This window comes from Physeter macrocephalus, chromosome 12 (assembly GCF_002837175.3).
Source record: "Physeter macrocephalus isolate SW-GA chromosome 12, ASM283717v5, whole genome shotgun sequence".
NCBI classification, from domain to species: Eukaryota; Metazoa; Chordata; class Mammalia; order Artiodactyla; family Physeteridae; genus Physeter; species Physeter macrocephalus.
In genome coordinates, this window is record NC_041225.1 from 83,099,546 (window position 1) to 83,124,526 (window position 24,981).

General features: G+C 43.4%; 1 protein-coding gene across 2 annotated transcripts; it reads left to right on the top strand.

Moving 5' to 3' along the window:
• The first annotated feature begins 647 nt into the window (after nt 1–647).
• On the top strand, nt 648–24,585 carry PLEK (pleckstrin). Of its 2 annotated transcripts, XM_007126722.4 has the most exons (9): nt 648–739; nt 9,830–9,985; nt 10,234–10,415; nt 12,242–12,333; nt 13,489–13,673; nt 15,361–15,465; nt 20,419–20,502; nt 21,347–21,416; nt 22,890–24,585. In XM_007126722.4, exons 1-9 carry the CDS (start codon nt 698–700, stop codon nt 23,024–23,026), a joined length of 1,053 nt encoding a protein of 350 aa, XP_007126784.2. In that variant the 5' UTR covers nt 648–697; the 3' UTR covers nt 23,027–24,585. The 2 variants fall into 2 exon arrangements, with proteins under 2 accessions (XP_007126784.2, XP_028352596.1); XM_028496795.2 differs by lacking the exon at nt 20,419–20,502.
• The last annotated feature ends 396 nt before the right edge of the window (nt 24,586–24,981 follow it).

Sequence of the window (24,981 nt, forward strand, 5' to 3'; positions counted from 1 at the left end):
CAATGAGAGGTAGCAGCACCCTGTTAAGGACCCTCCCTACTCTCTAGTTTTGCCTCTTACCTGCTATGTGTCCTTAAGACAACTGCTTTCTTCTCTGAGCATGAGTTTCCTTCTGTCTAAGATAGAGGCAACAATATCCTTTCCCCTGTGGGTTTCTTATAAGAACTATGCTAAATGAGGTAGGCTGAAACACACCTAGGAGAACACCTGGGACAGAAGTAGACATTCACTTAATAGTAGTTGCCTTTGTTATGCCAACCAGACTGTTCTGAATTTCTTGGCATTTTTTATTCAGCCTTTCTAGACTCTCGGATATAATTCCTAAGCCAGGAAAATTTCCACCAGTAGGGTTTTCTTGTTCATTTTCCTTTTCCTTTCACCATTTTTTTCTCTTTAGGAGAATTATTTCCTTTATGATAATAAAAATTGACCTTAGGTAAATATTCGACCCAACTGTACTTTTGATAATTCTCCAATGTTAGCAAAGAATGGGTTCTTTCACTCTGCAGTTCCTTATTCTGATCTTCCACCCCGGTGAGGGGAAGAGGATGTGATCACGCGATTGCCAGCAGAGGGGAAACTGTGAAAGGGGCCTCGCTCTATAAAAGCAGCCCACAACGGCCCCAGCTCTCAGAGGAGGGCGAGCTTCTGAGGCGGCTTCTGCGGGGGGACTCGGCCATCTATTTGTCCATCCCACATGGAACCAAAGCGGATCAGGGAGGGCTACCTTGTGAAGAGGGTAAGCAAAGCGCCACCTGCAAGAGTGTCCCTGGAGATAGGGTGGGGGAGGATTGGCGTCCAGCTTTGCACTCTCTACCTGCTGAACCTATCGGGCTGAAATGGGAGAGCATCGCAGCCTGTAGAAGGTTGAGTGGTGAGGAGAAGCCAGTACGTGTTCCATTGCCTTCCGGTTCTTAAAAGTGAATTAATCCAGCTCAGGCGTCAGCACAGCTTGATTTTGTGGGGCTGAGAATTCCAGACGACAGGGTCTGGAAATCCTTCAGGATTTAAAGCATCCTTTTCAAGAGTCACGCACGTGTGTTATGCTAGAAGACTGAAACTCTTCTTCTATAGAGGTTACTAGGAGAAACTATTCATTTGTTATTTAAATTCTTCTTCCCCTCTTGTTTTTTTGGAAAGTAGGAAGAAGAAAATGATGAAAGATGAGCAGATATAATGATACAGTAATGGTAGCTTATTCATCCTTTTTTGTTGGACTGAAATCTCTTCACTCACAGTCCTTAGTGAATTTGTATAACGTGCTGTTAAGGTGGTAGGTAGATGCACCATTTTAAAGATTAGGAAACAGAGACACAAGTTTACTCAAAAACGCTTGGTTTCACCGGTGTGGCATCAGGAAATTGAATTTCGTTAGCACTGCTGGGTTTTCTCCTGATGGGGGGTGTATGCTGTGTCACTGTGATACTCCCCAAGAGGGTGAGTTCACACACAGGGCTTGTTGGCATCCTGTGGGCAACACCTATATGAACATGTAACTCACGCCGACCCAAGAGAGTTCAGGGTGTTAGAAGTGAACTGAATGCAGTACATTTCTTTAAAGGCCCAGTTTTTAATTGAATGAGAGCATAATGGGACTCTGTTTTAGGCCATTCATGGTTTCACATTTTAGCCTGAAAGTACTACGAAGAGGAGGTTAAACTGCTCACATTGCTGCCTGATTCTGTTTTGATTTAAATCTGGAAGGGGCCTTAGACCGTCTGACCTCATTCCCTCATTTCCACAAGAGTAAGCTGAGACCCAGAAGCTGGGTGACTTCTCCAAGTCACATGGCTGTGACAGATTTGGGACCAGAAACTCACTCCCTGACTCCTGGCACTGAGATCTGTCCAGTACACCGGGATTTTCATTGAGTAAATTCAATCTAAGTTAGGGTTTGTAATGTGTCTATGGTCGTGAGAGTTACGAGTAGATGCCAGAGAATAAATGAGCCCTCAGCTGGTGTTTTTTCTAGCTAGCCATATTTTGAAACATCCTTTGGAAAAGACACATGTATATACACAGAGGTGTATGTAGACTCTTTGCAATAGGCACTAATACTCTCTTGAGAGCCAACAATAATTAATGTTGACATTTCTTTCCTGGCCACTTAGGCTAGTATCCTGAGAAGAGCAGGTGAATGGAAACATTTTCTGCCAAGGTTTTTTGTTTGTTTGTTTTTTTAAAAAAACAATTTAAGCATTTTGTAATTAAAATTGCTGTTATATTGTATACTTACATTTTAAACTCTATAAATTACAAAGGATTAAAAGACTCAATCTCTAATAAGCGAATCTGCCGCACTAGAATATGACGAGGATGAAAGAGTTAGGGTTGTCAAGCATATGGACTTAAATTAATAAATTTTTAAATCAGTGAGAGTAATTCTCTCAGATCATGGCCTGTAAAAGTCAGTCTAGAAAAAGTACCTAGAAAAAAACATGGTGAAATTTCATATTGATTTTTCCAGTTTATATCTCCCATAATTTTCATGTCTACAATTTACATCTTCATAATGTTTGCATTTTTCTCTGGGGCCTTTTGAACACTCTCTGTTATAATGTGTTAGGATTCTCTAATTTGTTATTTTAAAGAAATGCTTGGTTCAGACATTCCCTTTGTCAGCTGCAGAACTGAAGTCAGAATTTCCCAGTAAGGTGTTAAACTTCTTAACTTCTTTAGACGTCATTTTTTTTTCTTTCAGATACTTCATATACATGGGTTAAAAAGTATATGTCAGGAACCTAGCACACAGTAGATGGTACCTAAGTCACAATGATTATTAATATCAGTATTGCTATATACTTCAGTAGATAGGCAGTCCTCTCCTAGATGCTATTGGTCATATGCCCTGCTTCCTGGATTGGTTGCCAAGTTAATAGTGAAGAAAGGAGCATGAAGACCTTTCTCCGACAAGGCTGGGAGATGCCTTGACTATAGTCATTGATGTTAAAGCACGACAGGTGATAATATATGTCTCCCTCTGTTCATCTTTTTTTCTTATGCAGTTTAAGATATCTGGGTAGTAATAGAGAATATATTTCTCCTTATTCTTATTTAATGAAATAATTTTATTGGATATAAAGATGTTTTGGGTGGAAAAAATATAACATTAGAATATTCTAGTACAAGGATTTTGTCAAGTCAGTAATCTTGGGGTCGGTAGTCAATGGTATCGACTATATAATGTTTCTGCTTTTCTTCTGTGCAAGATAACTGTCCACATTTCACAATTCAGGTTTCCTCCCTTGCCTCCCTCCTGAGATCTTTAAATAGAGTTGATGGTTAAGAGCAGGAGGGAAAATACATGATTCTGTCATTTTGCAGCTTTTTCATTCTAAAGAAGACCCAGATTTTTTTGCCTCAAAGTCTTGCCACTTTGACTCAAAAAAAAAAAAACAAAAAAGGAGCACTTAGAGCCTGCCATGTAGCAGCTAGCCACTGTACGACCTCCATCTCATTCAATCCTATCCACCCTATGTAACAGTACGCTTATCCCCATCTTACAGATGAGAAACTGAGGCTCAGAGAGAATAAGTGGCTTGCCGGTAAGACGACAACCTGGGTTTCAAACCCAGGCTTGCCCAATCACAAAGCCCACCATCTCGTTGATCCCAGGCAGCCTTCTGAAAAGCAGGCTTCCCAAGCCAGCAAAAGGGAGGTGAGATGAATTTTGCAGAGCCAGAGTGGGGCCTGGACAAACTGTACTGTGGGCCAGAGTGTGCCTAGTGACCTCAACCTCCCTTTTTCTCTGATTAGGGGGTTACTTCCAGCTAATAAACATATTTTGGAGGTCCTTGAAAATATACTACTGATTTGGATATGTTTATAATCATAACTTTAAAAAAGAGAGAGGAGCAGGTTACATGCAACCAATAACCTAGACTCCACCAAGTCACGTCACCAATCAGCCTCATTCCTAGAGGCTTATGCAGCCAACTGTCGTTTCTATGACAACAGCCAGCATGTTGAGTGGCAGGACTGACCCAAAGAGTGTATTAGGAATTTAGGTGGCCTGTGAGGCTGGGGGAAAGCACAGGAATCGGGGTGGTGAGAAAGAGAAGGACAAGAGGCTTGGTCAGGAAAGAAAAGGGCTGCAAAAAAAGCTGATGTAGGGCTTCCCTGGTGGCACAGTGGTTGAGAGTCCGCCTGCCGATGCAGGGGACACGGGTTCGTGCCCCGGTCCGGGAGGATCCCACATGCCGCAGAGCGGCTGGGCCCGTGAGCCATGGCCGCTGGGCCTGCGCGTCCGGAGCCTGTGCTCCGCAACGCGAGAGGCCACAACAGTGAGAGGCCCGCGTACCTCAAAAAAAAAAAAGCTGATGTACTGATAGAAGGAGGAAAGCCTGGGGCAAAACAGAGAGCAGGACTCAGGGATCTCTGCCCAGCAATTCTTTCGAACGGCTACCTTGTCTTCCAGACACCGTGAAATAATCCCTCTTGATTTGCACACATTGATTCATTATGATTATGATTCATTATGATTGATTGATAATGAATCAGTCATTATCAATGATAATGATAATGATTATCAATGATTTGATATTCATCAAAGTAGCCAACATATGTAGAGCTTACCCTGCAGCAGGGACAGATCTAAGCATTTAATGCATCAATGCAATACATATATATATATATATATATATATATATATGGTGGGTACAACTATTACCCTTACTTTACAGAGGAGGAAAGTAAGGTACAGAGAGGCAAAGGACCTTGCCTAAGGTCACACAGCTATTAAGTGGCAGAGATGGACTGGAACCCAGCAGTGTGGTCCCAGTGTCACAGAGAGCGGTGCCTAACCGTGTTATACATGGCCCTCATGGGCTCACATTGCAGTGATTTTCTTTTCCAAAGAACTGTTGTTGTTATGCATGGTGCCCAGGAGAACCTTAGGCCAGAATGACTTCATAGTATTGCCTACAAAACTGTGTCATCTTATCTGCCTATATGGTTACCATTTTTTGAGCACCTACTACAAGCTAGGCATAGTGATCAGCCCTTTAAGTGTATTATCTTATTTAATCTTTATAACAATAGGAAATTGGTACTATTATTATTATCATTTTATAAGTGAGAGACTAAGTTTTGGAAAAATGAAGTAACTTGCCTAAGGTCACACAGCTTAGAAGAGGCAAAGTTGAAATTTGAACCCAAATCCCTAAGACTCCAGGAATCATGCTGTTAGACACTTTGCGTCATTTTTCTATTGCTAACCTAATATGTTTTTATTGAGAAATTGTCCAACCTGGAAGAGTTTTTTTATATAAAAAATATTCTACTGAACAGATTCGTTTCCTTGCCTTCAAAGTATTTAAAGTGGCACAAAATGACCATTGATCTGGGATGTTATACAAGTGATGTCGTAGATCAGGTTGGACAACTAGATGATGCAATTTATGATGTAGCAGAAATAAGGACTTCATAGAAGCAACACTAACTTAAAATAACATGTTCCATGAGTGTGGGAGAATAGATGATACTAACTCACAGTCTGCTTTAGTTCAATACGTAGTTTTGACCATCATATAGTTTTCCTTTAAATTCTAGCTATATGTCAACATAGGAAAAGAGAAGTTTGAAGAAAAGGAGAAGTGAAAGGAGGTGTCTTCACTTGGTGGGAGATGTCTGGGAGGGGCTCGGCACCACAATCAAGCTGTCCCCTCCCACGGCAATGAGTCATGGCTTCTTTCTGTGAAGCCACACATGCGCAGGAAGGCCTGTCTCAGTTTGTGCATTCATCACACCGACCTGGAGTTGCAGGTCAAGGTCACTCTCTCCCCTGTTAGACTGTGAACATCTTGAGAGGAAAGATGGCGTCTTGTTCATGTTTATACCCCAACACCCAGGCCAGTGTCTGAAGCATGGGAGCTGCTTTATCTATCATTATTTGTAAAGAAACCAAAAAAAATCAGGGGTTCATATTATAGTAACTTAAAAAAAATTTCTAATGGGGTCGTTTTTAGATATTCATGTTAAATATGTTTTTGAGGGTTTTTTTTTTGCAGTTTTGTTTTGTTTTTGCTTGCAGATGAAGCCCAAGTGTTCAGATGAAGGCAAGGGCATCTGGAATTAGAAAGCTAAAGGCATAACAGTAATAACACGTTTTTAGAACAGATGTGTAGAATCTGAGGGTTGAAAGGAATGTAACGTATTTTGATAAGCATTTAATTGAACTTCTCATCTGTGGCCTGAATTTCTTTTACTACTCTGTTCACAAGTGTGCCATTTATACAGCCTACAAATGACTTTAGTTTTTTTGATAGCCCACATCAAACTGCTGACCGATAGAGCTCCATTTTTTTTCCCCACATGCCCATTTTCCCAAATTTTCACCAATACATTTTATAAATCTTTAAAAAAAAAGTATTGACGAATAAGTTTATATTTTGTTTAATTTGCATTTGTTTAAATGCTGTTGAAGCAGTACATTTTTATGTTTATTGGACCCAAGCATTTCCTCTTTTGAGAATTGGCTGTTTCTACTGTTTGTCCATTTAAAAAAAAATTCAGAGGGTTTGTATATTTCTTATTGATTCTAAAGGGTTAAAAAACATATTAAGGATATTAACCTTTAATTATATGATACTATATTATAAATATTCCTACCTTTTAATTTGCTTTTCAGTTGTTCAGGGTTGTTGTTGTTTGTTCATTTGTTTTTTTACTGTACAGAAATTCAATTTTTGTAAGTGGTCAAATATCTTGAGCTTTAAGATTTCTTCTTTTGGTATCATGCAATGTCAGACTCTTATGCACTAAACTAAGCACTTCCATGATGATGTACAGTGACTCACTTGGAAACTTTAAATTTGGCTCAACATTTAAAACCTGCCCATTCTGACATGTAATTGTATCGGTTTTGGCCTATCATGGAAGAAAGCAGGAATATGCCACATATATGTTTACTTACATATATAAACCTTAAATATTTATAGTATCATAAAACATATTATTATATAGGATCATATTATGATGTGATTTACAATTTAGATATGTTTTATGATTTTATGTACACACATATACACATATATGAGGTTATATATATAGCTGGCTAAGTGGCCTAAAAATTGATTTAGATTCCAGAATGACTCAGTGAGAACCAAAATGAAGATGGCATCTAAGGGGAAGTGGAAAGAACATAAAATTAGGAATCAGGAGGCCTGGATTCTAATCTCAGTCCCACATTAAATGGTCAGGTGTACTAGGCCCAGTCACTTAAAGTGGCCTCAGCTTTCTTACGTGTATGATGAGGGTGTTGGTAGATGATCCTGAATGCCTTTCTAGCATGGGCAGTCCGTGATCACACTTCTGGTTTTGCTCTTGGGTGAGCACCAAGAAGGTTAAGGACAGAGAAGGGTAAATATAGCGGTCCTGGAGAGGAGGTGCTGTCAGGTTATCCAGGGAGAAGCCAGCAGGTGCAGAGGAGAGAAATGACCCAGAATTCCATCATCCTAACCTAACTAACCACTACCAAACCTGGAAGAAAGTCCCACTTTATAAGCTGTCCCATTTCCCTTGTTTTACCGAGTGTCAGCCTCCTCAATGGGCCTAATGCCCCTGAATCCCAAATGACACATCCTCCACCCAGTGAGCTGTCAGACCCTGAGGCAACATTTGAATTAGTAAAGCACAAACTCATTTTGAATAGTTGGCTCCCGAGTAGTTTTATTTTAATGGTCCACGGAAGGAATGTAGTGCTGGCTGACTTCTCCTAATTTTATCCCGGTTCCAAGGTCAAAAGCCCTGAGTGGCTCTGGCAGTTATAAATCTTTGATAGGTCTGAAGTGGAATATAAAATTTGAGACTTGAAAGGTATTTCAGCAGTCATCTAGTCCAACTTCTTACTCCTAGCTCTGTGAATAGATCTTTTATTAATTTCATTTATTTAAAGTTTTTTAGACTTGTCTATATATTTCCCTAAAAGCACATCCCAAATTTTAGTATGTAGTAGTATCATGTGTTGTTCATTTATTTATTAATTTTTCCCAATTATTTTGAACATTTTCAAACCCACAGAAAAGTGGAGAAAATAGTATGACTACCTATATACTCTTTCCTTAGATTTATGAATTGCTAACACATGGCTACATTTGTCTTATCTCTGTATTTCTATATAAATATACACACATATTTTTATGATGAGATATTTGAGAATAAGTCAGCTTATCATGCTCCCTCATGCCTAAATATGTCAAAATATATCTTCTAAGAATTAGAACGTTCTCCACAGTTTTCCATATTGGATGTACCATTTTGCACTCTTGCCAGCCATGTATGGGAGTTCCAGTTACCGTCCTTGCCAAGTCTTGCTCTTCTCAAGCTTTCAAAATTTTAGATGCTCTAGTGGGTGTGCAGAGGTATTTCATTGTGGTTTTAATCTGCATTTCCCTGATGGATAATGATGTTAAACACTTTTTCAGAGGGTTTTTTTTTTTTAGTGTAATGCCTCTTCCAGTCTTTTGCCCATTAAAAAAAATAGATTATTTGTATTTTTTCTTATTGATTTGCAGGAACTCTTTATATTCTGAGTTTCTCTCTGATAGATGTAAAACAGAAGGACATTTGATTGAAATTATTTCATGTGTTGGCATAGTGTCTGACCTTGCCCATTTTTTCAAAAAGGGAAATAATTCAGTGTTAGCATGAATAATTATTCTGCATGTTCAGAAAAGAGATAGCGTGTATTAATTTAAAACTTTTTTTTTCAGTAACTAAAACAAAGGAAACACTTGGACAAGCAAAATGATAGTCCCACAAGTATTTATCTTCTTTGCATAAATAGTCTTCCTTTTGGGAAACTGGACCTTTATATAGAGGCTCTTGGTATTTTAAGATAAGCAGCAGGGCCTTCTGGGAACTGGATGATAATCCCATTTTGTGGTAGTCATGACAGGGTGACATCGTGGGTTCAAAGATAAGAGGCAAAGAACCCTGTTCTCTTCCTTTTCCAAAACGCTCCCAAAATATAGATAAAAGAGAGAGACTTCCTTGATATAGTCAGAATGGTTATCTGTTGATAAAGGGACAGTTGATATGTATAACTGATTCACTTTGTTGTAAAGCAGAAACTAACACACCATTGTAAAGCAATTATACTCCAATAAAGATGTTAAAAAAAAAAGGGGGGGACAGTTGGCATTAACCCAAACTGAAAACTTTTTAAGTAAGGATATTCCTAAAGGCCACACTGACATGACAGCAACATGCTGGCATTAGAGACAGTTCTGCAGGTGATTTTCATACCTCTTCGTCATGCCTGTACACAAGGCTGTGCTCTGAGTTTCTTCTTGATGTTCATATCCAGATAAAATCTGATTAGACCAAAGGATGGAAGTAACTGCAGCTAGCATGCCACCATTGATGGCACATGCTATTGATGGTGGCACTTTTCCAGTGAGTCCAGCTTCAGGCATCCTCTACTCTTCAGTCTGAGTTGGCACTTGAGGTAGAATCTATTTGCCATCCCTAAGTTGAATGGAACATAATGGGCAGGGTTGGGAGAAAATAAGCCACAGGTAGTCAACCTGAAATGTACAAGAAGGAGAGTTGAGATTCACACCCTATCCCCTTGGTAATGGCCCAGGAGAGGCTTACGGTCTAATTATAGATGTGTATATATTTTATCTCACAACTTTTTAAAAAAAAGTTCCAGCAGAATGGTATTCCCCTTCTCCCCCTGAAGGCTGCTTTCCTAGCAGCCTGGTCACACAAATGTGGGTCGCCTGTGTCTACACTGGCCAAAGCTAGGCTATTTATCAAGCCCTTTGCCACCTATAGAAGAGTTTTAGAAAACATCATTACCCAGCTCTTTCTGTTGTCATTACAGGGGAGCATGTTCAACACCTGGAAACCCATGTGGGTTGTATTGTTAGAAGATGGAATTGAATTCTATAAGAAGAAAAGTGATAACAGCCCCAAAGGAATGATTCCCCTGAAAGGAAGCACGCTGACTAGCCCTTGCCAGGACTTTGGCAAAAGGATGGTGAGTTGATGTCATTAACCACAGTGAATACCTTGTCAGGCGCTGACCTTTGAGCCCGTGCATAGCCTGCAATGTGACTGGAGCTTCTTGGGCCAGTCCCTCACCCCACCACCCACCCTCTACCCTGGGCATTTGGGTGTTTCTTGGCCAAGCACTTCCAGAATAGGGTTGGCTCAATTGCTGTGCTTCATAAGAGACCTCAGCCCCTTGAAAGGAGTCATTCCTAATGGGACGTGTTTTGATTTCAGTTTGTGTTTAAGATCACTACGACCAAACAGCAGGACCACTTCTTCCAGGCAGCCTTCCTGGAGGAGAGAGATGCCTGGGTTCGGGACATCAAAAAGGCCATTAAATGCATTGAAGGAGGCCAGAAGTTTGCCAGGAAATCTACCAGGAGGTCCATCCGACTGCCAGAAACCATTGACTTAGGGTGATTTTCTTTTTTTTTTAATTATTTTTTTAACATCTTTATTGGAGTATAATTGCTTTACAATGGTGTGTTAGTTTCTGCTTTATAACAAAGTGAATCAGTTATACATATACATATGTTCCCATATATCCTCCCTCTTGCATCTCCCTCCCTCCCACCCTCCCCTCCCTATCCCACCCCTCTAGGTGGTCACAAAGCACCGAGCTGATCTCCCTGTGCTATGTGGCTGCTTTCCACTAGCTAGCTATTTTACACTTGGTAGTGTGTATATGTCCGTGCCACTCTCTCACTTTGTTCCATAGGGTGATTTTCTATGTTTGCTTCCCTTCACTCTTCCCTCCCCCCACCCTGCTTCTTGAGGAAATCTCACAACAGATCCTGCTCCAAGGCCTGCTTTGGTCACCTCTGAAGGCTGTATCCACCCTTCCAGGTCCTTAGTACTGACACTTGGTGTACTAAGATGTTTACCTAGGTCTGAAGGAGTGATTGTGGCTTCTCTAAGGTCTGGCAGCTGAGGAGAGGAGGCAGTGGAATTTAAATTCCCTCATTTTGGGTAATCTTGGCAGAGAGAGAGACGGGGGATGGAGAGAGAGAGAAACAGAGAGAGAGAGAGAGATGCATCATTGTATTTATGAAGTAGCCATAATAAGTTACTCTTAAAAGAAAGCTTCAGGATCTATAGGTAGGTAGGAAGAGGCAGGGGCTGTGTGTCCTAGTAGGTAAGGTTTCAAGTTCAAGTTCACACATTCAGCAAGGGTGAACACCTCTCCTAGCAGGAAGCCATTTGTGCCTTGGCCTAGTTTAATGACCTCTGATGTTGACTGGCCTGGAATTGCAGGTGATGGTTGTTGCCTAAAGGTTGATATCACATGAGCCCCTTTCTCTAGGAGTCTCTTTACTTTTTGCTGGTTTTTGCTTTTATGTGGAACATATCCTGTAACAGGAGCCCTGCCAGGAAGAATTCCATATTGCCTACTTAAAGCAGCCAACCAGGATTCTGTTTACAAAATGGGTGGGGGGGAGTCCTTAGGAGGGGACTGAAAAAAGCCCTCTGCATGCCTAATGCAGGACGTGGCAGGTCACAGGAGTCTGATGAAATTTGTGCATTGAGCTTAGACAGAATGAGCACCTTCTCTCACCAAGAAAGCTTTTTGGTAAAGACCCAAGAGGAGTTGCCTAGTCTGGCTGTAGCTGCTGGGTGGGGTGGTCAAGGGACCACATTTCTAGCCACAGCTGTCAGAGCTAAGTGCGAATGATGCTTGTGCTATGTAGAGCCATGAGATACATGAAAGTGGCCTTGGGTTTTGCTGCTTGCAATTTCTCTGATAAGGCTATCTTTAGTTTATTACTTCAAGGACAAAAATGAGAATGTCTCACTGTTTTGCTTTATCTCCTAATTTTTAGGATAAAGGGATAAGCTTAGTCAAGACATTCACTTCCTGGGAGGCAAATGTCTACACCAGATGGTCTCTTGAAGGACACAAAGAAATGGGACATGAGGATTGAGCCCCAAGAACCTGTAATCTTTGGCACCTAACTGGGGGCAACTCTCCGTCTCAGACACTAAAAATTAAACCAGCAGAGTTTAGTGAATTTAAGAGACGTTAAGTACATTTTGCTGAATGTTGCTCAGGCCGCAAAGTTATGCAATTATGAACTCTGCCCTCTAATGATCTGCTTATGATCTACTGGAGAGATTAGGCTCAGCGTTCACCTGGGGAGGGGGAAGCTTGTACTCAGGAGCAGCCCCTTTGAGGCGGCGAATCCCAGAGAGGACTGGCCATTCTGAAATGCTCCTCTTCATCCATGTGTTTTCATCTGTGCAGTGCCTTGTATTTGTCCATGAGAGACACTGAAAAAGGAGTAAAAGAACTGAACCTAGAGAAGGACAAGAAGATTTTCAATCACTGCTTCACAGGTAAAAGGCTTTGTGAGTCTGAAGCGGGGCTTCTGGGGCAGGCGGTATGGAGGCCTCGCTCAGCCTCACATGTGGGTGACGGATGTAGAGCATGGGGGCGGGGAGTGGGGTCACGGAATGCAGGCTGGTGGACACGATCACTGAACTTCCTCAGCGTGGAAGGAGAAAGAAGGGTGAAACAAAACTTTGTCGTTCAAGATCAAAATCTCAGAAGTTCCAGCTGTATCAATCAAAGGGTCATATTTTGTTTTCCAATAAATGGCAGGATATTGAAATAGACACAGAGTTGAATAAGGTGATAAACAGGAATCAAGATACCCAATGTAAGATTTAGGTGGCACTATTCGGGATGCCTGAGGCTGCACAGGGTGAGGCATTATGTATTATGGGTTTAGGGAGGTGGTGTAGTGGTTTCAAACATGTTCTTTGGAGCCAGACTTCCTTGGTTCAAATTCTAGCTCTTCAACGTACTAGCTGTAAAACCTTAGGCCAACAATTTAGCCTCTCTGTGCTTCACTTTCCTTGTCTATCAGATAGGGATAATCGTAGTGCACCTACATTAGGGCTTGCTGTAACTGTAATGTGTTTAGAGCACACACTAAGTACTATATGGTGCAAGCTCTCAATGCAGTTATTATGATTAAGAAGTCACATGTCTGCACAGACAATCAATTCTGTGTGTTCAGAAAAGAGAAAGAACTCAGGGGTAGTTGGGATAAATAGAAGGTGGTGCCTAAATTCTACTCTGAAAGATGGGTGGAATTTCTTCAAGTATTTGTGGGAAGGAATTCAGATGAGGATAGTTAGGCTGAGCAGATGGTGAGGACAAAGTTATGGGGCTGAGATTTCCAGAATATTCATCAGGGAAAGAAAATGACCAGCCTGGTAGGACTGATGGTTCCTTAGGGGAAAAAAAATGAGAAGTACAGTTTGGGACTAGGTTGTCAGATGTCAGACATGGCTGACTTCTGGTGACAATAGAGGTCAAGAGAGGAAAACACTGAGAAGATACAGCAGATGGAATCCGAAGGGCTGTCCAATCAACAGATAATTCACAAAAAACGGTAGAGGTCATCCGGAGCTCTCCAGGGGCAACTGTCAGTGGCTTGTTCTTTGGTAAAGAGAGCTAACATTCCCTCTGATGGTCCCATCCAGGTAACTGTGTCATCGACTGGCTGGTTTCCAATAAATCTGTTCGGAATCGCCAGGAGGGCCTCGTGATAGCCTCCTCCTTGCTCAACGAAGGGTACCTGCAGCCTGCTGGAGACCTCTCCAAAACCGCGGTGGACGGAACTGCTGAGAACCCTTTCCTCGACAACCCCGACGCCTTCTACTACTTTGTGAGTGAGAGAGCTCCCCATCTACTCCTCCTGGCTTGGGGGCTGCTCTGGGCGGGTTCTGGGTTGGTCTCAGTTCATATCTGCCGCAAAAGAAAGAGCCCAGCCCTACAGCGTTGATCCATGTCCCTGATCCATGTCCCTGACTTGACAGCTGTCCGCCTCCACAATGCCTGTCACATCCAGTGAGATTCTTTTTTTTTTTTTTTTTTTTTTTTTTTTGCGGTACGCGGGCCTCTCACTGCTGTGGCCCCTCCCGTTGCGGAGCACAGGCTCCGGACGCTTAGGCTCAGCGGCCGTGGCTCACGGGCCCAGCCGCTCCGCGGCATGTGGGATCTTCCCGGACCGGGGTACGAACCCGTATCTCCTGCATCGGCAGGCGGACTCTCAACCACTGCGCCACCAGGGAAGCCCTCAGTGAGATTCTTTAAAGGAAAATATTGTTCACTTGAATAGTTTTCTTTATTTACTTTTAAAAATTTGCTATATCTATTCTTATTCTAAGCAAGAATTCTTTTATAAAAACTTTTTAGGCCCAAGTACATGACAGGCACCCACCTAGACAAAGGAGATACAGTAGTGGAAAGAAAACTAACAGGCAAAAATTATGGCCCTCTGGGAGCTTCCTTTCTAGAGGGAGATGTGTAAAATCACAATGGGCCAGTTTTATATTTCCAAATAAACATTAAAATATGTGACTCAATACAAAATGTGTTCATCCAGGTTCGTTCCCCCTGCACCATGAGTATCCCCGGTGGCATGCTTACCACAGATTGGGAAACACTGTATTGTACAATATGGACTTAATCTTGGGCTACATGAGAAATCTGGCAAAGTGGATTTCTAGGGGGATTTTGGCAATTTTGTTTCCATTTGGGGTCAGGGCACAAAAGTAAGGAAGCTGCTTACAAAAATGAAGTGAATGTCACAGAGAGAGTTTCATTTCACTTTGGGGAAGTTCCCCTGTCAGAATTTTTTTTTTTTTCAGCATTTTGATCTGGTTGTTTATAGCCATTTAAATGTGGGACTCTAAAAATACCCAGCACAGTGGTTCCTCTTCCTCTGTGTGATTCACTGCTGTCTTATAGCTGAGCAAGGCCCAGTTCCTTCCTGACCTCAGAGGATGTGGCTGGACACGTGCTCTTGGTCTTCTCAAAGTGGAGGAGCTGAGTGACAGAGGGCATTATAGAGATTGTGTTGTGTGCACAGTGTCTTATAAACTAGCCAACTCTGCTTTCAGGGATTTGGCCATAAGTTCCCAAGAGAAGAAAGGCTTTGAAAAAAGATGTGCTGAGCTAGACTTCCAATATAGCTTGGGGAACCCAAGAAAATGAAAGGATATTGATAAAACCACACTTGAGCGGAGACAAGAGAGCAGCTAGCAACAAGAAATAAGCATCTAGATGGGACTTCCCTGGTGGTCCAGTGGTTAAGACTCCGAGCTTCCACTGCAGGGGACGCGGGTCCAATCCCTGATCAGGGAGCTAAGATCCCACATGCCACACTGCAAGGCCAAAAAAAAAAAAAAAAAACCCCAAAAAAGCCCCCAGGAACTTTAAAGTTCAGGTTGGAATAAACCAATAAACCACAGGGGGAAGGAGTGGCTGGAGGGGAGAGGGAGATGGAGATGGTATAAGTAGCAATATGCCTAAGACTGGGAAAATAAACTTGCTCTTTGGTTCCCCAATAGCCAGACAGTGGGTTCTTCTGTGAAGAGAATTCCAGTGATGATGATGTGATTCTGAAAGAAGAATTCAGAGGGGTCATTATCAAGCAGGGATGTTTACTGAAGCAGGTGAGTGGTCACTACTATTCCATCCTAACCTTTCTCCCTTACCAAGTCCTTTGTATTCTAAATCACCAAATGGTATTTTGTTTGTTTGGTCAATAGTCAATTAGAAAATGACACCCACTTAGTGAAAGATAGACAGATAGTTAAGTAGACGATCAAAGTGGCATTAGGTCAGGAGGACTGAGGCAGGCAGGGGAGAAGCACCTTAAAATAGGGAAATTCGGGACGTCCCTGGCAGTCCAGTGGTTAAGACTCCACGCTTCCACTGCAGGGGGTGTGGGTTTGATCCCTGGTTGGGGAACAAAGATCGCACATGCTGTGCGGTGCAGCCAAAAAAATTAAAAATAAATAAATAAAATAGGGAAATTCTTCTTCTATCAATGTTTCAAGAAAATGCTGACCCTTTCATCAGTTGGAGGATATCAGCTGGCTAAGAGATGCCTTCAAAAGACAGGGATGTTTGATAGTGAAAGTACTTCCATTGGCCTATCCCTCCTCCCTGCAAAGTAACCAGGAAATAGGAACAGGCCATACCCAGAAGAGGAACATCATAAACCACTGAGAGCAAGGAAGTACCATTTCAGACTGTGGGTAGGTCATGGTGAGACCAAATCCAGACCAGCTCTGCAAGGGCAGCAGCACACAAAGGTCAAATCTGGTCAGAGGGCATAGACTCAGTAATTACCAGGTGTCCACCTGTACTGGCCACTGTCAGTCTGGAAGGCAGGGACTGGGGTGAGCTGAAGAGCTCTGGTTAGTTACCAGGTGCCAAGGCACAGGATGCCAAGAGGTAAGAGAACACAGGGGCTGAGGCTGAGTGAGGAAGTCAGGGCCAGCACCTCTACAGGAAAATATGTGAAAATTCAGGGTGAAACAACTGAGGCTAGCATATGTTGTCGAGAAGCCAAAGCTGCTTTTTAAGGCCAAGGTCTTGCCCTCGCGGCTGTGCCGTGAGCTGTCTTAAAGGCACTTCTCAGTACGTAACAGAGAGAATCTGGTTGCTGTAAGGAGGTTTCCATGCGTTGTCTACAGGTCCCGTGGGACTGAGAGATTTGACTTATAATAGGACCCTGAACTTCCAGGGTGAAGAGAGAAGAACCAAAGTTGAGGGTATATTTATACTTAAAAAGGAGAACGTTGATTTTGAGTTTCACTAGGGGAAGTAGGGCATTAGTGTGGAAAACTTACCTTCACATCAGGTTTTGAGAGAACAAGGTCCTAAGGAATAATACAGCCATGGTTGTGAAAGAATTCTAGACTATTCTAATCCCTTTTATGACAGGGTGCTCACTGACTCGATTAAAAGAGGGCCAGCCTTATACAGGGAAGGATCTGGCAGTTGCCCATAGGCAGAGCTTGTCCATCACCTGCTTTCTCATTTGTTCTGACAAACGTTCCTATGTTATCTGGCTCTTTGATTACAGGTGCTGAAAGGTGGCTGTTAAAGTAGGAATCACTTGGGGGGGAATTTCATTGTTTCCTTTTTGTTGATGTCTTCTATAATTCTATATTGTTATCAGCCATGAAGGGCTTTTCTTGAGTTAGTTCATCTGACAAGCCTTACTTTAGAGTGGAGCCCTGAGGAAATTGAACATGAAGGTTGATAAGGGGTAGACAAAGTCCCGGCTGGACTGGAGTCATGTCCAGGCAAAGGGCCCAATGGAGATACTGGATGGCCAAAAGTCGGCTGAGGGTAATGGTGCGGTTGTGTGTTGAAGGTAATTGTACTGGAAGTAGGCTTACTTCCCTGTTTTCCCTCGCCTTCTTTACATGGCCATTGGTAGGTGCAAGGTAGTCTTTAGAATGCCCAGTTGGTGCACATTTGAATCCTCCAGGGATCTGTTAAAATTGCACCTCAGGCCAATTAAATCAGAGTCTCTGGATGTTATAGGTCCCCAAGAGATTCTGAGGTGTGGCCAATGTTAAGAACCACCTTTTTCTTAGAAGTTAATTTATCCTATTATCAAAGTACGACTGTTTAAATAGTCAGAAGCCTCCTTTTAACATGAAGAAAACAGAAATCTTTGTGCATTCAGGAATTGTGTTCTTTTTCAATATTCTCCCCTCTAATTTGGGGGGGAGGTAGAGGGAAGAAAAACCTCTTCTACTTGAATTGACAGCCCCCTTTAATGTTTCCAATCTCTTGTCTGGTGGTTTACAACCCTGGTTCGTAGCAGAATCACCTGAGAAATTTTTGAAAACCTTCTCTTTAAGTACCACATAACTAAACCACCCTGTGTCTACTGTTGGGAGTTAGCCAGGGTTACCTGTGTAGAAGACTTATCTCAAAAAAGGACACCTATGCTCCATACTTCATACAGGTGGGAAGTAGCTGCATCCAGCTGGTGGTCAGTCCCATCCCCCCCATTTCCGCCCTCCTTCTCTCATCCCAGAGGAAATAATTCTACCTGGGGGCCGAGCAAGTTTGAGGATGAATGATTTTGGATTATATTCAATATAATCCTTTTCATATAATTCATTCTGTGACGACAGCGAATAAAATATCTAGTTTCTCAACCACGTGTAGATTCTTTGATGAGGAGATTCTTTGTGTTATATGTGTTTTTCTTGTACCTCCTACAGAGTTCAGCATCTTTCTTGGTCTGTAATAGGCAACAAATATTTTTAGAGTGAATTAAATCGAATATAAGCGCAGCCGTTCTTCAGTATCCACAGGGGATTGGTTCCAGGACTGCCACGGATACCAAAATCTGTGGATGCTCAAGTCCCTTGTATAAAATGGCACAGCGCATAGATGACGCTGACAGAGCAGCAACAATTCTTGGAAACCCCAGGCATGCATGCATTCCTTAAAATACCCCAGGAAATACTCAGTCAATGAAAGATAACTCTTCAGTGCATCACATTGTGATGCCAGTGAGGGCTGAAAGACAATGTGGTGGTTGGCCAGGGTTGGCTGATTTCACATCCTCTTGTATCTTGCTCTTCCACTGACTTGTGAGTACTTGATATTCACCCAGTAATTGCGTAAGAGAACGTGACTTGTGTATCCGTGGATCTGGAGGAAACGATGTGGGGCAGAAGCCTTACTGTCCTCAGCCTATGGGCAGCATCAGCTAAGGCAAAGAGCAGGCACTCATAACAAGAATTCTAGAAACTGACGCTTTACAAAAGCCATTCTGTATGTGATACTGCAGATAGAAATATTCTCTGTTCTCCCATATGACTCTACAGCGTTCCTGGCTCCTTTCTTCAGGCAAGTAAAAGGTTCTTTGGAGCTGAGCTACTTGACCAGACGCCCTGCCAAATAACTTAGACCCATTCTTGAAAGCTCTCTTTAAACTCTTCTGACCTGGCATTATGAAAGAGACACAGTTTGCTGAAATCACAAACGTTTCATTGCTTTCTATACAAGGGCAGTGAAAAATTTTGGAAAATTTGTATATGTGCCTCTAGCATGTGGTGCTTCAGAAATAGCATACAATATTCTTCATATTGGCAAGATAGAAACTATATATTTTCTAATCTAATTTTTTTTGTGTGTGTGTGTGTGTTACGCGGGCCTCCCTCTGCTGCGGCCTCTCCCGCTGCGGAGCACAGGCTCCGGACGCGCAGGCTCAGCGGCCATGGCTCACGGGCCCAGCCGCTCCGCGGCATGCGGGATCCTCCCAGACCGGGGCGCGAACCCGGTTCCCCTGCATCGGCAGGCGGACGCGCAACCACCGCGCCACCAGGGAAGCCCTTAATCTAATTTTTTTAGCTTCTGGAGTTGTCATTTGAATTTACTGTGGGAAATCATAGAATCAGGTTTAACATAACATTTTAAACAACTGCTATCAGCTAATTGAAATAACTGGGTAATTCAAGGCAATTACAAACAGATATGAAGGGGGTCCCGTGTGCCGGGCACGGTGCTGGGTATGGGAGAAGCAAAAATAAAGAGACACAAATCCTGCCTCAGAACCCACAGTCTAGACGATGTCAATGTTTAATTCTATGGGGAAGGGCCAAGTCCTATTCTTCTTCATCATGTCTGTCACAACCGCTATTGCTTCCAATTTCCATTGCTGCTACCCATTGTTAGTCCCTAATAATTTTATGCCAGGATTGTTGCAATCATTTCTTGATGATCTTCTTATTACCATATTATCTTACCCCTGGCTTATCTTTTGTGTGTGTGTGTGTGTGTGTTACGCGGGCCTCTCACTGTTGTGGCCCCTCCCGTTGCGGAGCACAGGCTCCGGACGCGCAGGCTCAGCGGCCACGGCTCACGGGCCCAGCCGCTCCACGGCATGTGGGATCCTCCCGGACCGGGGCACGAACCCGTGTCCCCTGCATCGGCAGGCGGGCTCTCAACCACTGCGCCACCAGGGAAGCCCTATACTCAATATCTTGTGATAAACTATAATGGGAAAGAATCTAAAAAAGAATATATATAGGTGTGTGTATATAACTGAATCAATTTGCTGTACCCCTGAAACTAACACAACATTGTAAATCAACTGTATTTCAGTAAAAATTTAAAAAACCCCAAAAAACCAAAGAAAAAAAAACCCAAATTAAGTTTCCAAATAATAAACAATAAATATTTTAAAAATCCTTTGAAACTCATTACCTATACATGTTATTTGATTTGGACATTTGCAATTTTATATTTCCACACAGGTTATAAACTCTTTGAAGAACAGGGCCATGTCTTAAATCTCTTGATAGCCCCCCATTACCTAACACAGTACGTTGTACAGAGTACTGTCTTATATAATGCTGGAGCTGTAAGACAATCTTAGAAATAACTTAATCCATGATTTAATAACATCTATCTACTGCTATCTCTGTGACAAAGGTCTGGGTTGTGGCCTGGTTTCTCCTGGAGTTAGGATTTCATCTTTATTTTTTTCTTATTTCAACTCAACAAGACTTATCACGTAGGTACTAGGTGTACCGAGTGATGCGAAGAACTCATCCTTTCTTTTTCTGTGTTGATCCTGGATACAGGGGCATAGGCGGAAGAACTGGAAAGTGAGGAAGTTCGTTCTGAGAGAAAACCCCGCGTATCTGCACTACTATGACCCTGCTGGGGTGAGAGGCTGTGCTCGATAAACCCATCCCACTAGAAGCCTCTGCTGCTTTTATTCACTGGGCTTCCCAGGCCCCTTTCTGCTCTGTTGAAGCCCCTTTCCTCTTCACAATCCCTCTTCTTTATCCTCACCCTCCTCTACCTTTTCCTACCCCTTCTTATTGCAAAGATCTGAGATCTTAGGCTTTGAGTCCAGCAGAATCACAGGGATGGAAGAAAATATCACTATATGGTCATTTATTTGGTCAACTCAACATAATTTTCTCTGTTTGCCCCAGTCTGATATTTTCAGAGGAACTCAACCAATCTAACACTGTGCTCTTGGCTTAATACGCTAAAAAGTGATAATTCCTCTTCTGGGCCTACTTCAGTGAGAACATTGTTTGAGTCCAGCCATTTGGGCTGTTGATTATTCAGAAGAGGGCTTTTTCCTCAATAAAATGAGCCGTGTCTATCTGGGTTGGGCCCTCAGCCTCTGCTGGCAGTGCAGGGCTCTTCGATTCCCTCCTGTGAAGGTTATACTCCTATGTTTGTTGCCTGGGGCCAAAGGGCTCTGGAAACGTGTGGTCCTTCTCTCATGGGACGGGATGATTCAGCCTCACTGCCTCCTCTGCCTGCCACTTTCCTCTGGATGTGAAGCTCAGATTGACTCGTGTCTCCTCTCCCAGCTCCCACACCTCCCCTCTGTGTGAAGTGAGGGATACAGGATCCAGAAGGGGTTCTCTTTCATCTCTTTCTGCTCTTATCTACACCACAGTGAGTCTGTGTGGCTTTTGCACCAACAGGATAAAGCATACCCGTACATTTTACTTTGGAAACATAACGAAGGACTCCTCTCTCCTCTAGGGGGAAGATCCCTTGGGAGTGATTCGCCTGAGAGGCTGTGTGGTGACCTCAGTGGAGAGCAACCCAGATGGTAAGAAAGAATTTCTGTGGCAGAGAGGTGTGTCTACCCAGGCTCCCTTCCCCCACCTGGGCACCCTGAGTCAACAGCAATCACTCCTTCACTCCCTCACCCAGGCGTGAATGAATTTACTGTCTGAAAACTTTAGAGACACCCAAAGCTATTCTCTCCCAACTGCTGCCCTGGCTCTCTGGGCTTCGGGGACTTGGAGTGGTTTTGTGGCTGCCTCGAATAAATCCTAGCGCAATGCTGAGAAAAATCCATCACCTCGGAACCGGCTTAGGTGGAGACACTTGTTACCTCCTGATGCCTGACGCTGAGCCAGGAAGTGCTCCTGGGTTATAGTTAGGTCTAGGCTAGCTAGTTAGTGGCACAACTTTGGGTGAGTTGCCTAACTAATCTGGGCTCTCCCGTCTCCTCCGAGAATGATGGAGTCGCACCAGATGACCCTTGGGTCCTGATCACAAGTCTATGATTTGGTGATGAAATGACCATGTCTCCTCAGGTGTATGAATGAGTGGTGTCAGTGGGAAGACGCGGTTCAGACATCCAGACCCTGGTTTCTCCTTTGTCATGTTGGGTTTATGAGGTTACAGAGGCTGACAGGAAAACACTGCAGCTGCAAGAGCCGAGATTTTTACTATTCCTGGATCTGCCACTCTTAGTGGGGGTGGAGAGCGTGCTGCTTTTTGATCTGAGATGGATGTGTTTTAAGTCTTGTCACAGTACTGGAAAGTTTGCTGCCTTCCGATCTTTCAGCAAAGAGTCTCACTTAGCCCTTGACAGAAACGAGTTCAGGCTATACTGATGGCACTGGTGGTGAATCTGGGGTTTTTTTGATGTTTTAAAAAAATATATTGAGGTCAGCTCTTGGTTTATATTGTGAGTGGAGGAAAGATACTCACTGGACACTATTACAGGCTTACTCGTTCAACACTATTTGTGTGCAAAAGTGAGAAATTTAGTTTGCTTATGAACTGTAAAATGTTTCTCCTTGAGTGTTTTACTTCTTTTTTTTTTTTTGCGGTACGCGGGCCTCTCACTGTCGTGGCCTCTCCCGTTGCGGAGCACAGGCTCCGGACGCGCAGGCTCAGCGGCCACGGCTCACGGGCCCAGCCGCTCCGCGGCACGTGGGATCCTCCCGGACCGGGGCGCGAACCTGCGTCCTCTGCCTCGGCAGGCGGACTCTCAACCACTGCGCCACCAGGGAAGCCATGTGTTTTACTTCTTAAACACACACACACACACACACACACACACACACACACACACAATCATACTATACACCTGTGTATATAAGCACTATATATATATATAAAATCATATAATGAATATGTATGATCATATAGTGATAGTAAGTTTGAAAATCACATACTTACTTTTCTTGGAACGCTTGAAAAATGGGGATTTCGTTGCTTGCAGAAGGAGGGTGAGCTAGGTGGCCTTTCTGGTGCCCATGCCTACTGTCACTTTCTCTCTCACCAGGCAAGAAGAGTGAAGAAGAGAACCTCTTTGAGATCATCACGGCTGATGAAGTTCACTATTTCTTGCAAGCGGCCGCCCCCAAGGAGCGTACCGAGTGGATCAAAGCCATTCAGGCGGCCTTCCGGACAGGGAAGTGAGGACACGCCGGCGGCCTGCACCACCCCGCTTCCCAAGGGAACCTCATGGATAAGCTCGGCCCAGGACCTGGCCACTTCTGCGACAGATCAACGAGAAAGGGCCCAGGGGTGGGACATTGTCATCTTCGGGGGTCCTGAATGTAACTAACCACGTGCTGCGTGATGTTCGCCTACACCGACCGCATTGCTCACTGAAGCCTCTCTGCCACCACTCTCTGTGTCCCCCAGGCAGATATGACAAGCTGTGTGGCCTGGGCACGTTGCTTACCCTCTCCAGGCCTCAGGTTCCTCCTCTGGAAAGTGAAGGACTTGAACTAGGAGAGCCCCGAGGTCCTCCCTAGCTTCAAAAGCCCCGTGATTCTAATACCCATGGCAGTGCAGCTGGAGTCCCTCTGTGACCAAGTCTTGGCCTTCAGAACCTGAAACAACTCTTCCCTTTAAAACTGTTGCCCATCTGTACTAAGAGCACTAGGTACAAACCTCTTTTTTTCCCTTTTGCTGCCTTCCCTTGCTCTTGGCCACAAGATCATATATCACGGTCAAGGAGAACCCTCTTCCTTCCTTGCCCTACCCAGAAACTTCCTGAGAGCCAGCGCCGCAGTGGTGGCTTTTAGCTTGAAGCCTTGTGACGACAGCCTGGAAAGTTATGTCTTCTGAGAAAAAGACCCGAGGAAACCAGGAGTAGCCCAGGGTCCTCTACACGTCCTGAAGCTGCCCAAAGCAGGCGTGTTCCACTCGCACTGGAGACTGATCTGACTCGGGGCTATCTTTGTCCCTTTCCAGAGCATTTCTCTACCATTTTTTTCTAATTAGGAGCGGGAACTCCAAATCTGCAAGATTCTGCTTTATTTGAGTGTTTACAGAAAATAGTGGCCAGAGGGGTTTTCTCTATGGGGTCTCTCCATGGGTGAAGGGGCTGGACAGCTGCCCGCCTGAAGCGTCCTCGCAGCTCCAGAGGGTGGAGGGGCTGGATCACAGGCCAGCTGATTGGATGATGAGTTTATACAAAGACAGCTCAGAAAGGACTTACACCTAGACAGCACGTGGGGGTGGCCGTCACATTGTGCCGTGCCTTCAATTCTTGAGTTAAAGATACTGTGGTTGTGCCTTAAAGCATATGCTTTAAGGACAGGCTGTCCAGTCTCCTGCTCGGCCTCTCAGGGGCCTCATGGACCCATCATCAGCCCAGCGGGATCTGACCTAGATTCAAATTGGGTACCTGTTTCCAATTTTTGACCCCGTCCACCAACTAGTGATTCTAAACCAAAATTGAGGAGGAAATCTGGTATGTTGTGCAGGTGTATTTTCCAACTTCAGATTTTTAATTTTAAGGCCCTAGTAAGGAAAGGAGAGTAGAAAATTCTTCCTGGTTTTATCAACTCCTCTCTTTCCCTCCCCCAATTCTACACAATATCCTTGAAGCTATTCCTACCTCCAGATTGTTTTCTCAATGGCCGAGAGATGAAAGACTACCTTTTCTCTGATTCTTTAGTACACTGTATTAGAACATGCATGGTAGTTTTTCTATATTCGGTGTTAAAGGTATTTATTAATATGGAATCAGTTTTGAGTTTTGAAATAAATGTTACCATGTTTAGCATCTTCTTGGTACCATGACTCTGATGTTTTGCCTGACATTCGTGACTCTCCTTTTTTACCACCTACTTTCCCTTACTGAGGATAACACCATCTGTCATCTCTGAAGTGCTCCCAATGACTTTGCAATTTTTTTAAAAACAAAGTTAGTGTATTCTAGGGAGCAAGATTATAGGGAAAATAAAATATGGGGAAAATAAAGGTAAGGCTTAGGGAAAAGGAAGATATACGGACAGTATATCTTCCTATTCCCTAAGCCTTTATCAGTAATTTTAAATTTATGAGACCTTGATTATAATGTTTAGGCAAGCAAAAGAGTCTATAAATGGCCATTATTTTTAAGAATGCAGAAAATGATT

Excerpts from the sequence above, each read along its gene's own strand:
- PLEK (XM_007126722.4), top strand. The coding sequence starts at position 698 with ATGGAACCAAAGCGGATCAGGGAGGGCTACCTTGTGAAGAGG. Across the intron at positions 740-9,829 it reads AGGGCTACCTTGTGAAGAGG|GGGAGCATGTTCAACACCTG; the intron begins GTAAGCAAAGCG and ends TTGTCATTACAG. Across the intron at positions 13,674-15,360 it reads CCGACGCCTTCTACTACTTT|CCAGACAGTGGGTTCTTCTG; the intron begins GTGAGTGAGAGA and ends GTTCCCCAATAG.